The 14,752-nt window shown below is 54.4% G+C and overlaps 4 protein-coding genes across 4 annotated transcripts; 3 read left to right on the top strand and 1 right to left on the bottom strand.

Moving 5' to 3' along the window:
- Positions 1–1,529: 1,529 nt before the first annotated feature.
- On the top strand, positions 1,530–4,572 carry N7474_009098 (DEAD/DEAH box helicase; the record flags this gene model as incomplete). The annotated part of the gene is made up of 6 exons (XM_057200508.1): positions 1,530–2,474; positions 2,524–3,001; positions 3,051–3,831; positions 3,888–4,308; positions 4,377–4,491; positions 4,541–4,572. The coding sequence occupies 6 exons, from the start codon at positions 1,530–1,532 to the stop codon at positions 4,570–4,572; spliced, it is 2,772 nt and encodes a 923-aa protein (XP_057048495.1).
- A 206-nt stretch (positions 4,573–4,778) lies between these two features.
- On the bottom strand, positions 4,779–5,811 carry N7474_009099 (uncharacterized protein; the record flags this gene model as incomplete). Its single annotated transcript, XM_057200509.1, has 2 exons — positions 4,779–5,140; positions 5,196–5,811. The coding sequence occupies 2 exons, from the start codon at positions 5,809–5,811 to the stop codon at positions 4,779–4,781; spliced, it is 978 nt and encodes a 325-aa protein (XP_057048496.1).
- Positions 5,812–7,118: 1,307 nt separating this feature from the next.
- N7474_009100 (CORVET complex membrane-binding subunit VPS8) lies at positions 7,119–11,962 on the top strand (the record flags this gene model as incomplete). The annotated part of the gene is made up of 3 exons (XM_057200510.1): positions 7,119–7,430; positions 7,480–7,906; positions 7,962–11,962. The coding sequence occupies 3 exons, from the start codon at positions 7,119–7,121 to the stop codon at positions 11,960–11,962; spliced, it is 4,740 nt and encodes a 1,579-aa protein (XP_057048497.1).
- Positions 11,963–13,467: 1,505 nt separating this feature from the next.
- N7474_009101 (glycoside hydrolase family 16 protein) lies at positions 13,468–14,658 on the top strand (the record flags this gene model as incomplete). The annotated part of the gene is made up of 3 exons (XM_057200511.1): positions 13,468–13,823; positions 13,882–14,311; positions 14,368–14,658. The coding sequence occupies 3 exons, from the start codon at positions 13,468–13,470 to the stop codon at positions 14,656–14,658; spliced, it is 1,077 nt and encodes a 358-aa protein (XP_057048498.1).
- Between the last annotated feature and the right edge of the window lie 94 nt (positions 14,659–14,752).

Raw genomic sequence — 14,752 nt, forward strand, 5'->3', positions numbered from 1 at the left:
CTGAAAACCCACACTAGGCTCCACCCACGATCCCTGCGACCCGGGATAAAATACATACCACCATCCATACATACAGGACCGTACCCCATCGAGCTCGGCATTTTCCTAGGTGTAACGAACTTCTTCTCATCATCGCAGTAATTTAGCCTTCTCCCGGACCAATAATGACCCTTCATCCCCCGGGGGTGCGTTGTTCGCCACTGGCCTGGACTGCGCGCTTTGGAATGAACCCTGGCTTTTACAGCCGGAAACCCACTGGAGTTCGGCACGATTATTATATGACATATGGAGCCCCGTTCTGCACTTCCTTCTGTAGGCGACCGTTCCTGGACTTGGTTCGGTCTGGCCGGACGGATTATTGCGGTCAGACCTCCGGGAAACCTTTTAGGCTTTACATTTTGCTGATTATTATTATTATTTGCAGGTGGGTTTCATATGACCACACGACGCCTTTCAGTGCTCACGTCCAACCGTTGAATGCCTGATGATTTAGGCGGCCGGGTGTGTCTTTGCTGGGACGTTCGTTAGTGCGGGATATATCGATTGAGTCTCAACACCGTTATTGGCTTGCTACATTTCATAAAACAAAGTAAACAGGTTCATCGATGGAGACGGGAGCAGAACGGTCATGCGCTATGGCTATAGTTGCCTATGTCGTTGTACCACCACCCCTGTTCTGTTGGATAGCGCCTCGACCGAGAATATGACCATGGTAGATGGCTGCTCTCGGTCGCAATGGAGGTTTTTGCTGCCTACCCAATCCTGTGCTTGAAAGGCATCCGAAAATTTCAGCTTCCGAGGACCGGGCGGGGACACTTGGCAGGGTTCGGCCGGCCGGCCGGCTCAGAATGACCAGCTTGGAACTGGGACGGACAAGCTGATGTCCTGGAGGCAGTTGACTTGATTTTTATTGAAAAGGTATATGCAAATCCCCTCTTCATCTCGCTACCGCACACTTTGGCCTCAGATATATATTGCGTGTACGATGGTGTGTATTGTTCCAGCCAGAACATCCAAGTAGTTATTGAGTTGTTCCAAAGAAAAAGGATTATAGGCCTATTCCATGGAATTTCTCGTCCTCCGTGTACAAAAATACGATATTCATATAATTAGACCAGCTCAGGCCCGAGGCGTGACACCGGGGAGGGTTGGGGCTATTTGATGCCCTCCAGAACAACGCAGAAAATAACCGCGTCAGCGCACAGACTCTAGATCCCAGCCAATCAGCACGACCTGTTATGTAGCGTCAAGGCGATCGTTTAATTGGGGTCGTGCAAGGGGGTCCCCAGGATCGCCCCCAACGATCAGGTCATTATCAACCCTTTTGGTAGACATTCATCACTCATCATTATTATTCGAGAGGACACTATCCGTATACTTACCTAGGTACTACACTGACGTAAAGAAAATGCATTACCCCATCCCCTGACATAAGCTCCATTGCTGCCTGAGGCAGGCATATGCACCGGGCCGAACAAACAAACAAACGCCGTGCTTGTTTTGAAGCCCAAAATGGATTGAATTCCAGCATGTCCGCCGGTCTCCAGTTTAGCGGGTTTGAGACCTCGCTGGAGATTGCCCGCCGACAAAAAACCTATCAGGTAGCGCCGCTGGCCGGCCACAAGCGGCCAGCAGCGACCTACGCGCCAAATAATGGAGACGACGTATTATTGGAGTCGACGGCGTTGGAGGCTGCTGGAGCCTCGTCGGCCCCCTCAGGTCGCTTTATCGCCAGCAGGATCCAACCGGGCCCCGGCGAACAACGGGAGGACCAACAGCGAGCCAAGCCAGTCGCAGCAGCAGCGCCCGGGTCCAGTCAGAACCCGCTGTTGTCGCTATCAAATCCGCGATACGGCCTGCCGCCAGCGCTGACGGCCAATTTCGCGGCCTTGGGTATCGACCGCATCTATCCCTGGCAGGCGTCGTGCTTGCTGGCGCGCGGCTTGCTCTCGGGGGAGCGGCACTTGGTCTATACGGCCCCTACCGGTGGAGGCAAGTCGCTCGTGGCCGACGTGCTGCTCCTCAAGCGGGTGATTGAGAATCCCACGCGCAAAGCCATCCTGGTCTTGCCCTATGTCGCGCTCGTGCAAGAGAAGCTCAAATGGCTGCGCCACATTGTTGGGGATGTCGAGAAGCACCTCCCCTCCGAGGACGAGGATGATCACTCGTTCCCTCCTCGAAAGCGGTGGGAAAAACCGCAGAAATCCATTCGCGTCACTGGATTCTTTGGGGGCAGTCGGACCACAGCCACTTGGGCGGATACCGATATTGCCGTTTGTACGATCGAGAAAGCCAATTCATTGATTAACTCCGCCATCGAGGAGTGTAGCATTGGGGATCTGGGTGTAGTTGTTTTGGATGAGCTCCATATGCTCGACGATGAGCACCGCGGATACCTCCTGGAATTGATGGTGACGAAACTCCTGCTCCTTCAGCAGAATATCCAGATCGTGGGCATGAGTGCCACCCTTTCCGTGAGGCTCTTGGTTGTCTGCGCGTGTTCATGCTAACCTACTTTTCTAGAATACTGAAATGTTGGCACAATGGATCAATGCCAAGTTTTACATCTCGACCTATCGGCCGGTTCCAATCGACGAATATCTGGTCTATGAAAATGCCATTTATCCAGCTGCGACATCTAGACAGCTATTCCAAACAGCCTCGAAATTGACTACAGCGACTTCGACATCGTTGCATAACACTATACCCCCGCAGAGACTCATTGACTCATCCTCATTCAAGGAACTCAGCAATGCCGCCACGAACGCCATGGTCGCCCTGGCGGTGGAAACTGCCGCCGGTGGCTACGGGGCACTGGTATTCTGCGGCAATCGCCAAGGCTGCCAGATTCACGCAGCAACGATAAGTGAAGCAATGCCATATCCAGCCGAGACAGATGAATTGGGCAAACGACTGGATCTTCTGGCTGAGCTGCGCAGTCTCTCGTGTGGATTAGACCCGGTTCTGCAGACCACCATCATCAAGGGGACGGGCTTTCATCGTAGGTATTGCCTTTCTCCAACGCTTGCCGTTATTGACTGGTGTTGTAGATGCTGGCATGACAACCGAAGAACGGGAGCTTATCGCGCACGCGTACGACCAAGGCGTGCTACGAGTCCTCGTAGCCACATGCAGTCTCGCGGCGGGTGTGAATCTCCCAGCCAGACGAGTAATTATCAACGGTGCACGAATGGGCAGGGAATTGGTTGGCCCCGCAATGCTGCGACAAATGTGCGGACGTGCAGGACGCAAAGGGAAGGACGATGTCGGCGAAACGTATCTGATATGCGTAAAGACTGACCTGGAAGCCGTGTGTGACTTGTTGGATGCCGATATGCCCGCTATCGAGAGCTGTCTGGCTCCTGAAAAGAGAGGACTGAAGAGAGCATTGTTGGAAGCCATCGCGACGGGGTTGGTGTCCGGATGCGAGGCGATCAAGGAATACGTCCGATGCACGCTTCTCTGCCGCACGCTGGACAAAAAGCTTGCTTACAGTATCATGAAATCTGCGCTGCAGGAACTAATCGATGAACAGCTTCTGCTTCTCAAAGAGGACGAGGCTTACGAGGCAACACAACTGGGCCAGGCAGTCGTGGCCTCGGCCTTCTCCCCCGAAGATGGCCTTTTCGTACACGAGGAACTCCAGCGCGCTCTCCGGGCCTTCGTGATGGACGGGGACCTGCACGTCTTCTACATGTTTACCCCATTGCAAGCAACCACAGGCATGCCCATCGACTGGCAAATCTTTCGAGACCAGCTGGACGGCCTCGACGAGAGCGGCCTTCGCGCGCTACAATTTATAGGCGTCCAGCCCGGCTTTGTGAACACCATGTAAGTCTTCATCTCCGTGTCCTTTTTTACATGAACCGAATCCTAATCCCCGATAGGGTTCAATCCGGCGCCTCGCTCAAAGAGACTACCCCCGAACAACTCAACCAAGCCCGCATCTACCGCCGCGCCTACACTGCTTTCCAGCTCCGCGACATAAGCAATGAAGTGCCCCTCTCCACCATTGCACAGCGCTACCGCATCCCACGCGGCAGCGTTCAGACGCTGGCGCAGCAATGCCATGGCTTCGCGGCGGGGATCGTCAAGTTCTGCCAGCGTATGAACTGGGGTATGCTCGCCGCCGTGCTAGACCATATGCGCGATCGACTTGAGGCGGGTGCGCGCGCGGACTTGTTGGAGATGGCACAGGTTACTTTTGTGAAGAGTTGGACGGCTCGGTTGCTGCGCGATAACGGGTTCCCGAATCTGCGCGCGCTAGCTGAGGCCAAACCTCAGGATTTGGTTCCTATTTTGATGATGGTTAGTTTTGCTCTTTGCTCTTTTGTTCTGAGTAAGACGCGTCTGGGACTGACGGATGGGATGTCTAGGTCAACCCTCGCAAAACACGAGAAAGCCAGCTCTACCCGACCGAAGCGGAGAGATATTCTGCGAAACTGCTGGCTAAAGCTGAGACGATTGTTGCATCGGCCACCAAGATCTGGGGTAGGTCACTTGGGAATTCGCTGGATCACACACTGACGTCTATATATAGAACGGGAGATGCAGGTCGAGCTGGAGGCGTGAATAGTGAGCGTTGATACGATATATTGTCTCGACTATGCTATCTCTGGGTGTCTACTTGGTACTTGCATTAGATAGCGTTGATATACATAGATTGTTTTCGAAAATTCCGATGTAAGATCATGGAAAAGCATATCATTCAGGGTAGATAAAAAAGATCATGTACAATCATCTATGCAGCGCATGCATATCACGGATTCCCAACAGGCTCAAAGGCTATCCATATTTGACTGGGCCTGCATCAGCTGCCCCTTATCCACAAAGTCACACAGCACAACATTCGGCGCACGGCCATACAACCCCTCGCACTCAGCAGCATTAGCTCCGATACTACCATCGCCTGACGCGGCGTTGGTGTGGGCAGCAGCGCCGCGGTCCGGGATATCAGCGCCGGCGATGTCGACATCTAAGAAGTGATTTATAATATACATGCGACCTTCAGAAGATGCACCGGGTGGTCGGTCGATGCTGCAGTTCGAGAAGGAAGAGTCGGTCACGTCGTAGGGCGTCTCGAAGTAGTAGGCGAACTCATCGTTGATGTAATTTACCGTGTTTGTGTCGGCGCCGTAGTCTACAAGATGAATAGGTTAGTTTAGACGGAGCGGCGAGGATCTAGAAGGACTTACCCAGGAACACAACTAGTCGCTTTCCTCCCGAGATAATACTTCCTAGAGTTGGCCAATCACTGATACCAAGCGTATCACCAGCGGCCGCGGGCACAAAAGCGTAGCTGTCCAACCCGGCGGCGGAGAAGGTATCCCCAAACTCGGAGATGTCGACATTATCACCATTCGTCAAGAGGAGGGTCAGGACATCGTTCGGGTTCGCATCGAGCCAGCTCTTGAGGGTCTCCAGGTACGACTGCAGCGTGCCTGCATCCTCGAGCCAGCAGGAGGTGTGGCACAGCTCCAGGACGCTATCATCAGTGATGGAGTGGTGGGTTTGGGCTTGCAGGTACCGGATGCCCATGTCTAGCTGCGCGGTAATGTTGATATTCTGGTTCTGCTGCGGCAGGGATCCAACGAAGGGCGAGTCGTGCGAGCCCACGAAGGTCATATTTGAGTAGGGCCGGTTACAGAAGTCGGCGTTGCCGTTGCAGACCCCAGTTGCGGACGGGGAAGGTGATGCTGACGACGTGGACGATGCTCTGGGGTACATCCGGCCTGGCACTGCTGAGGCGGGTTGCAGGAGCAGAAACCCGCTGAGCAGGGCTCCCGTCAGTCGGGTATAGTTCGGAGACATGGTGGATGAGAGAGGCAGGGTTGGGTTTTCACTTGGCACATCAGACACAGACCTCTGTCGGAGAGAGCATGTTCCCTATATAAGCAGCGAGTCACGGCATGACATGCTCAGACCACAACCATGCGTTTCACAGAATGATAAGCTCACGCCCTTGCCAAGCAGGGTCGCATTCCGCATGGTGTCGATCGATGACCGATCCAGGACAAGCAGCGTGGGAGAAGGAAGAAAAAGGAATGTAGGTCGACTAATCCGAACGACGCCCCATGCCCGCGCGGCTCATGGTGATAGGGCATGGTGTCGCACATGCGCCTCGCCCGGTGACCGGGGTGCCTGACTGTGAGGATGGGATGTAACTGCAGATCATCAGAGATCCTGGAAGCTTGGTGGAGTTAGTCGCACGGCGTAGTCCGAGCTTTTCTCCCGCAGGTACATCGATAATATTATCGGCAGCCCCGGAGTCGCATTCGGCTCCGGGATGTGCAGGATTTGGACCCAGAAGGGAGAGGGGCGAGCAGAATCTGATACGCGGGGACGTGTCCGTCGAGGCTGGGCGTGGGAAGTGCAGGGCGTGTCTGCCCTGGACCTTCTAGCAGGGTATCTGGCAGAGACTTGGCCTGAATACAGCAGCACTATAGTCAAGAATCGACCCTCCAAGTAGGGCAAGCTGCTGTGGATGCCTGCTGGATTAGGCATAAATAAACACCTGAAACACCAGGCATTCACTATATAACTAACTATCTTGTCCCACATGGAAGATTTGATGCATTGAGGGGGTCAACTTTTCTATCAAACAAGGAAGGAAGTGATTCTGTGTTTTCTGTTCACCTCTTGTTCTTGTTCAACTGTTCTGTTCCTCTACCCATCTTTCCCCGTCCGCAACGGCAAGCTGCGATGGATGTCTGTTGTATTAGGCAGAAACGAACACCTGAAATATCAGGCATAGAGTATAGTTTGTATGTAACTCATTATTTGGATAATTTCACTGCTGTACATAGGCAGTTCTAATCCCTATATCCGTTGAATATACCACCCATTAATCGAATGTGATGCGCTTGTTCAGACAAGTCCTTGGTGAGTAAACACGAGTACCTGGGCTGTGGGGCCCCCTACGAGCTCGACTTCCCCATCATCACTTCAGAGCCTCATCTTCCCCCCCCATCCCTTCGTGTCCATCGTTGTCTCTGTCCACCTGCGCTGGCCTTCCGGTGGCATCCTCCCCCTGTGTCTCCGCCCCGTCTTGAACATAATAACCCCCTTCCCTTCCCCTGACGAGCACCAGGAGCAATGGTCAGTCGGAGATCTTGCTCATGGGCTCGATGATGGAGAGCAGTGAGGGCTGGACACGAGAGGATGAGCTTGATCTGGGCGCAGAGAACCAAACAGAGAACCTTCCGCAACCCGATCATGATGCTCTCGACCATCCCAAGCCCTCCGCCGAGGCTGCCGACGCCGAACGGGACACGCTAGACGACGACGCGCTCGACCAAGCTTCGGAGAAGACGGTGGAACCAGATGCTCATCAGAGAGGACCGCGGAAAACACAGTATGGTGAACTGAACGCGGCGGTGGGCAGTGTGGATGAGACGGCTTCCACCCCCGACGACACCCCGTCCTTACATGTCAGACACTCTCCGCGGACAGCTTGATCGTTGGTCTGATTGATTTTAGGACTCTCTTCCATCCTCCCAAAGCAGCAGTGCTCTGGCACTCCGAGGCTCTCCACGAGTCAGCCCAAGCCCGGCCCATCGTCCCTTCGACCTTCGCTTTCAGTCCCGCTTATCCTCATTGCCATTGAGTGCGCCGGGATCACCGTTCCTCGCCCACCTCCACTCCCGACACTCCTCCATCGCAAGCCAGATCTCTCAGACCCCCGAAACCGACAACGAACCAGTCCAGGGGCCTTGGGATGTCGTGCGATGGACAAAGCTACGGAAAATCACCGGACAGGCATTCTCGGAAATCGGAAAGCGCAATTTTGGACGACCCACCTGCTTAGCGATCTCTACAACCATAGTGATAGGAACGTCTAAAGGCATTATCCTTGTCTTTGACTATCAGCAGAGTTTGAAGGCGATCATTGGGAACGGCACAAAAGGTTGGCCCCAAACACGACTATGAATGAATGTCAAGCTCTAACAACGTCACTCTAGCTGTTGAATGCGGCGCAATTACTTCCTTGGCTCTTTCTGCGGACCATTCGACTGTCGCCGGAGGACATGACACGGGAGATATCTTTACGTGGGAGATCTCGCGGCCCGCGCGTCCCTTCCTTCACATCCCTCCAATCCCGGCGGACCAGGTCGAGAACCGCACTTCCGACGGCCATCTGTCGAACGTATCGGTCATTCATGTTGGGTTTCTCGGAACGAGGCGCACTGCAATTGTGTCGGCCGACAAACGGGGAATGGCATTTTCACACCTGGCTACGCGGGGCATGGGAGCAGTAGCACGGACGGTGAAGACGACTCGGATTCTGGGCCGATATCCCTCGATTGGCCCTGAGGAAAGCCGCCGGCGGAAACCCAGCTCGGTTCTTGCTTTTTCGCCTCTCCCTCTCGGCAATGTGGAACAGCACACCGATTCATTGGGTCTTGTTGCTCTGCTGACGCCGTATCTCCTGGTCATCGTGTCCACCACCCCGGTCGCTCAAACGCAGCACAAAGCGTCGCGCCCAAAGGAGGTTGCCGCCCATAGTGCCATGACCGGGGCCCTGGCATGGTTCCCGGCAATACGACTGAAGGGCAAAGATAGCCAAACATCAAATACGAAGCTTGTCTACTGCTGGTCAAACGTGTTGACCGTTTTGGAAGTGACTGAAGCCGAAACGGATGAACCCGTGGACAAAGATCGCCCTCCGAGCCTGGCCTTCAGAGCGCGGAGCAGATGGAAGGCGGATGAAGCCATCGTGGCCGTCCAATGGTTAAGCCGTTCCGTCCTCGCGATCTTCACTATCACGCAGCGACTCTTGATTCTTGAGGATTATTCTATGCATGTCACAGACTCGATTGACCTAGCCTACCGACATGTGTATCACACCGACTTCTTTTCATCGCAGCTGCACAACCTGGTCGAGCAGCTCGATGAGGAAGACACATCGATGCATGGCGTGGTTGCGGACGCATTTTATATGAGCTTTCGTGCCTATAAAGGGCGCCTGTTCCTGCTCGGTTACAACGAAGCACTTGTCGGCAGTCTGTCAAACTGGGCTGACCGGCTGCTTGCGCTCATGGAAGCGGGCGATTTCATTGAAGCGATTCGATTGGCGACTCTCTATTACACAGGCGAGGGCGAGAAGCTCACTGTGGGTCTCCCCGAGGAGGATGGTTTGCGACAGCCACTTGTCCAGGAGAAGCTCCTGGAGATGATCTCGGCGTCCCTCAAGTACGCCTTTGGTCGAAATACTGAAGCAGACAATGGACGACTTGAAAATCAGGAACTCGAGGAACTTGCGGAAGTATCGATCGCCGCTTGTATCCACATGGACGACATTGACTTTCTTTGGGAGGAAGTTTTTAACTGGTATGAGGAACAAGGATCCCCGGGGATCTTCTTGGATGCCCTCGAGCCCCGAATTACCGATGGAACCATTCGATCGCTGCCTCCGACTGCCGTCAAGGCCCTGATCAACCACTTCATCACGACACATTCAGCTGGCCGTTTAGAGGAGATTATATGCCTCCTCGACACGACAACCATGGACATCGACCAGGTCACCACGCTCTGCAAACAGTATAATCTATACGATGCCTATATATACGTCTGGAACCGCTGTCTGATGGACTATGTTGGGCCTCTGGAGGAGTTGATCCAGTTTATCCCGCCTCCAACCGAACCTCTCATCAATGGGGATTATACCGCCGAAGTGAAAAGGCACACGAACGCGATGAAGATGTTCCCTTACCTATCCTTCATCCTTACAGGTCGCGTTTATCCAACAGGAGATGCGATGGATGACGCCGAGGCATCCCGGGCCAAAACGGCATCGTACCAGTACCTATTCTCAGGTCGCCTGTCTGGCGCTGGTCATGCCCCCGAGGGCGCAGAGTCGTTTTCTCAACTTCGGACGATGCTCAAGTACGATCCGTCCAGTTTCATGAGTATGCTCAACGAAGCCTTTGAGGACAGCTTCCTGAACGAGTCCGACTCCGAGGACGTTCCTTCTTCAGGTGTGTCGATCAACCGACAATACCTCATCAGCATTTTGCTTCAAGTTATGAATACGGAGTTCTTCACTTCTTCTGATACCATCTACTTGGACATGTTTGTTGCGCGCAATCTTCCCAAATACCCCCAGTATATTCTTCTTTCGGGCACAACCCTTCATCAAGTGCTTGAGCGACTATGCCACTATCCAGATCCGGACATGGTCGATGACTGTGAATTGAGCGCAGAATACTTGTTGTCATTCTACCACCCGCCAGACATTCAGAGCATGATCCCGCTTTTTAAAGAGGCACGTTTCTTCCGAATCTTGAAGTCGACCTACCGTTCCGAAAAGCAGTACCCTCAGTGGATCTTGACATACCTTGAAGACCCGCATGACCGGGAGGCTATCTTTACAAGTTTACAAGATTGTCTTCGCGCGGGTTCGGGACTGGGTAAAAAACAGAGACGGGATGTGGTGGACACGGTGAAGAGCCATGCCAAGGAAGTGGCTGCCATCGACGTCAAGCGAACCGCTCAGACCATGCAAGATCTGGCTCCCGACACACACGAGACATTCCTCCACGTACTGGAAGAAGACACCTACCAGCAATATCAGTATCTACTGGTCCTTGTCGAGCCGCAGGCCCAAACCAACGTGGAAGGTCGGACCTCGTCCCCAGTCGAAAACTGGATGGTCGAACGCTATGTGCAGCTGCTATGCAAGTACAACCCGGCCCACGTCGCGGACTTCGTCGATGGCCTGCGGGTCGGCGACATCCACCTTGAAGAACTGCTACCGGCTATCGAGGAGAGCGGGGCTATTGACGCCGCGGTTATCCTTCTTGCACGACAGGGTCAAGTCCGAGTGGCGTTGGACCGTCTCATTGCCCATTTGGGCACACTTGAATCCGGGTTGGTGGGAATTCTCCAGAGCCTCGGTGACAGCCCCGACTCTACCAGTACCGCCGAGGCGATTGATGACCTCATTGAGTCTCTCAACAAGTATGCTGGAGTCGGAACCTGGCTCTGCCAGGGCCAGACAAAGACCACCAAAAATTCGCGGGCAGGTGGGACGAACGGAAAACGCGGGGTGGCAGATCAGGGTCTGGCGTTCGACGAGAGCCTTTGGCTTGATCTCATCGGAGCAGTGGTTCGCATCGCCAGCAATGTATTCGGACTCTTGCGGGATCACACTGCCCACGTTACCGAGTCTCTCGGAGGGGACACCGGCCGGTTGACAACCTCCTTCCGCATGCTGGTACAGCAGGTCTTCACAGCCCTGCTCTCCAGCACCGTCAAAGGCGGTGGTCCCTCGACGCCCGAGCGGACCGATCTGTCCTTTCTTCGGATCTTGCGTGCGTTTCTCACTCAGGCTGCGAGCTGGTCGCCGTCGCTACTGGAGCTGCGCGCCGTGCTGGCCTCCATCTTCTCTGCGTACTCCTACGAGTCGTCCCTGCTGACTCTAGCCAACGGCATGCTGGACCGGGACCTCTTCGTGCATGTGGACGAGGTCACCCGTCTGCGGCAGCAAGGCTGGCGACCTCGCGGCCAGGTCTGCGAAGTCTGCCATCAGCGCATCTGGGGGCCCAGCGTCGGGTCTGCACACTGGTCGGCGTGGGAAAAGAAACAGGCCGACGAGAGGAAACGTCGCATCGCTAAGCGACTCGAGGACGGATACGATCCTGCCTTGGAGCGGGGGAAAGGAAAAGCGGCCGCCTCTGTCGTAGCTTCTGAGCAGCCGTTGCATTCGATCGAGGATGCAAACTCACCGTCGGCCGTTGACGGCACGGAGCACGGCACTTTGGACAAAGAGAGCGCGGGGTCCGGGGTAGTTCTGCAGCCCGCCGTCGTATTCTCTTGTCGGCACCTCTACCATCGCCATTGTGTGCTGGAGGCCGTCCGTAGTTTGTCCGCGGGGCGGGACCGGCAGCCACATGCGTTTCGTCGTGAGCATACCTCGTCCGACTGGTCGGGAGTCGAGTTGTTTTGCCCTGCATGTACATAGTCTTGTTTTCTTTTTTTTTTTTTTTTAATTTAGTGTCCCTGCACAAGGCGGGTTCTGGTTGGAAGATCATCTCGATGGTAGCATCTTTTAGTATAGTTTTCATGCATCTAGACCGCGTACCGAGAAGCCTGACCCATGCCGATATTTCCCTGTTCCGACACTTATGCCTCAAGAAACAACTAAACCAAGCGGACCCTCTTTCTCAATGCAACCCGTCGGCTCATCTCTATCTACCTGTGACTAGTGCGAGGGTGATCATGGTCCGTGAGGGTCGCATTGAAGGATGCTAGAACAATTTCGGGCCAACCACTTTTCCCGAAGAGGACATTGCCAGTATTTAGACTGCGCGCTGGTGTCGGTGCTGAGTTCCGTTTTGGGGAAGTTTTCAGTGGGGAGTGCACGGTATGCGCTCTGCTCCCCCTCCAGAGCAAACTAGTAGTATCTGCATTTTTTTGGTTATTGCGATCGTCGTGCGATCTGACTGTTTGTACTCAGCCAATTTTGAATTTTGGGTTTGCGATCTCTATAGAAGCGAGAATTCTGTCGTCTTTCTCGCCACTTTAGCCCTGAAGATGGCGAACATTACACCATTCTGGGGGCAGCAACCAAGCCACAGCCGGAACCTGACGAGCAATCTCGCAAATCCGTCGACTAGATCTGCCGGGCACCGAAACGAACGGCTTCTGCTGCTCCCCTTTTGCCGATCCCCTTGCCACGGCCACCCATCAGCCCGCCCCTGGCCCGCGGAGAATTCGGCCATTGGCCGTCATCATGCATGGTGGTCGAGCCAGTCAGCGCGCTGACCTGGCTAGTTCGCCACCACCATTCCCTTTTCCGGTCAGGGGCGACAGCGAGTCAGCGTTCGCGATCACCTCTGGTTCTGAAGCGCCGTGGTTTCGGATTTGTTTGAGAATTTCGTTTCAGAGATCAAGAGTATGAGATTAGAGTTCTCAAAGAAAACTACTGGATGTCGTCAGGTAGCGAGCGTGGCCAGATGCGCCAGGCGACTAACACGTCTTTGTCTGGCATCATTGTTATTATTGTTAGGTATACTGGCCATCTGGTTCTCTTCTTCTGGAGGTGGGTCCCGATGGATAAATATTTCCGCACTATCATCAACCAGGGGGATCCGACACCTCGTCCCGTCCCATGCCCCTGAAAGGGACCAAGCTCCGCTACTCTATCAAGTGGACCGGGACCTGATGCTCTTCTGCAACGCGCCACCATGTGGCCCCATGTGGTCCCCTGTCAGCTTCGGCAGGGGTCCGGCCCAGTACAACTGAATTAGCTATAATAAGTCCAGCCGGCCGCAACCCGAATGGATTCTTTCCCACGCGTCCTTCCTTTGTGATCGTCTTGGTCTATACAATCCTTTCACCGGCCCGGTGTATCATTCCTTCTTGTGGTCCCTAGTTGGATCTATTTGATTTTATATACAGACTCTGTCTGCCGCGCGGGTTCTTTGACAGATACCCTTTTACTTTCTTGAACATATACTCAACAACATGTATATGCATACTCTCCTTCCCACCCTGGGCCTCTTTGCCCACCTCAGCTCTGCTGCCTATACGTTGCTGGACGACTATGGCAATACAGACTCATTCTTTGATCAATTCGACTTTTTCACGGGGACCGACCCAACTTCCGGCTTCGTCAGCTATGTGGACCAGGGCACCGCGGAGTCTGACGGCCTCATCTCTGCCAATGGTGGCGCTGTCTACATCGGCGTTGACAATTCGTCCGTGACCACGACGGGGCGCAACAGCGTGCGCATCTCGAGCATGAACACCTACACCCAAGGCCTATTCATCCTCGACCTCGGACATATGCCCGCTAGCACCTGTGGCTCGTGGCCAGCCTTGTAAGTTTGAGTTGCAATCAGTAGCTAAAGCAACCGAGATACTAATTATACGGTGTAGCTGGCTTCTCGGCTCTGGCACCTGGCCCGACAACGGTGAGATCGATATCATCGAAGGCGTCAACGACCAGTCTACCGACTCCATGACCCTGCACACGACGGACAACTGTACGATCAACAACTCTGGCTTTACAGGTAGTATGAGCACTAGCAACTGCTACATCGACGCCGCCGGTCAGGGCAACAACGCCGGCTGCGGTATCTCCAACCCGGACACCCAGTCCTACGGCACGGGATTTAACGATATCGGCGGCGGCGTCTACGCCACGGAGTGGACCGACTCGGGCATCAACATCTGGTTCTTCGGCCGTGACACGGGTATCCCCTCCGACATCACGACCGGTGCTCCCGATCCTTCGCTATGGGGCGAGCCCGCCGCTGCGTTTGCCGGCGACTGCGACTTTGGCGAGCACTTCTCGGACATGTCGATCGTAAGTTCTCCCCTTCGCCCTACCTACCTACTTCCAATCACTGACAACCGGGCCAGATCTTCGATATCACCTTCTGCGGCCAATGGGCCGGTGAAGTCTGGAGCTCAGACGCTGTCTGCTCCGCCCTCGGCAGCAGCTGCAACGACTACGTCGGCAACAACCCCACTGCATTCGAGCAGACCTACTGGAGCATCAACGGTCTCCAGGTCTATCAGGATACTGCCGCCAGCAAGCGCGACGCCAACATGGCTAATGGCCGTCGCATGAGTGCCCCTAAGCGCGTCCGCTCTCCGCCCACGCCCATGCGGGGCAAGTACCGCCGTGACCGTATGAACTACTTCGCGTAGAGAGATGGGATCTCCATCTTGTTTCTTCTTTTCTTGGAAAGTTCTTTGGCGGAGTTTGTTTTCCAGCGTTGTCATGTTTCTCATCTTTGTTTTT

Source organism: Penicillium riverlandense (genome assembly GCF_028828495.1).
Source record: "Penicillium riverlandense strain IBT 135883 chromosome Unknown utg000008l_segment0_segment0, whole genome shotgun sequence".
Lineage (NCBI taxonomy): Eukaryota > Fungi > Ascomycota > Eurotiomycetes > Eurotiales > Aspergillaceae > Penicillium > Penicillium riverlandense.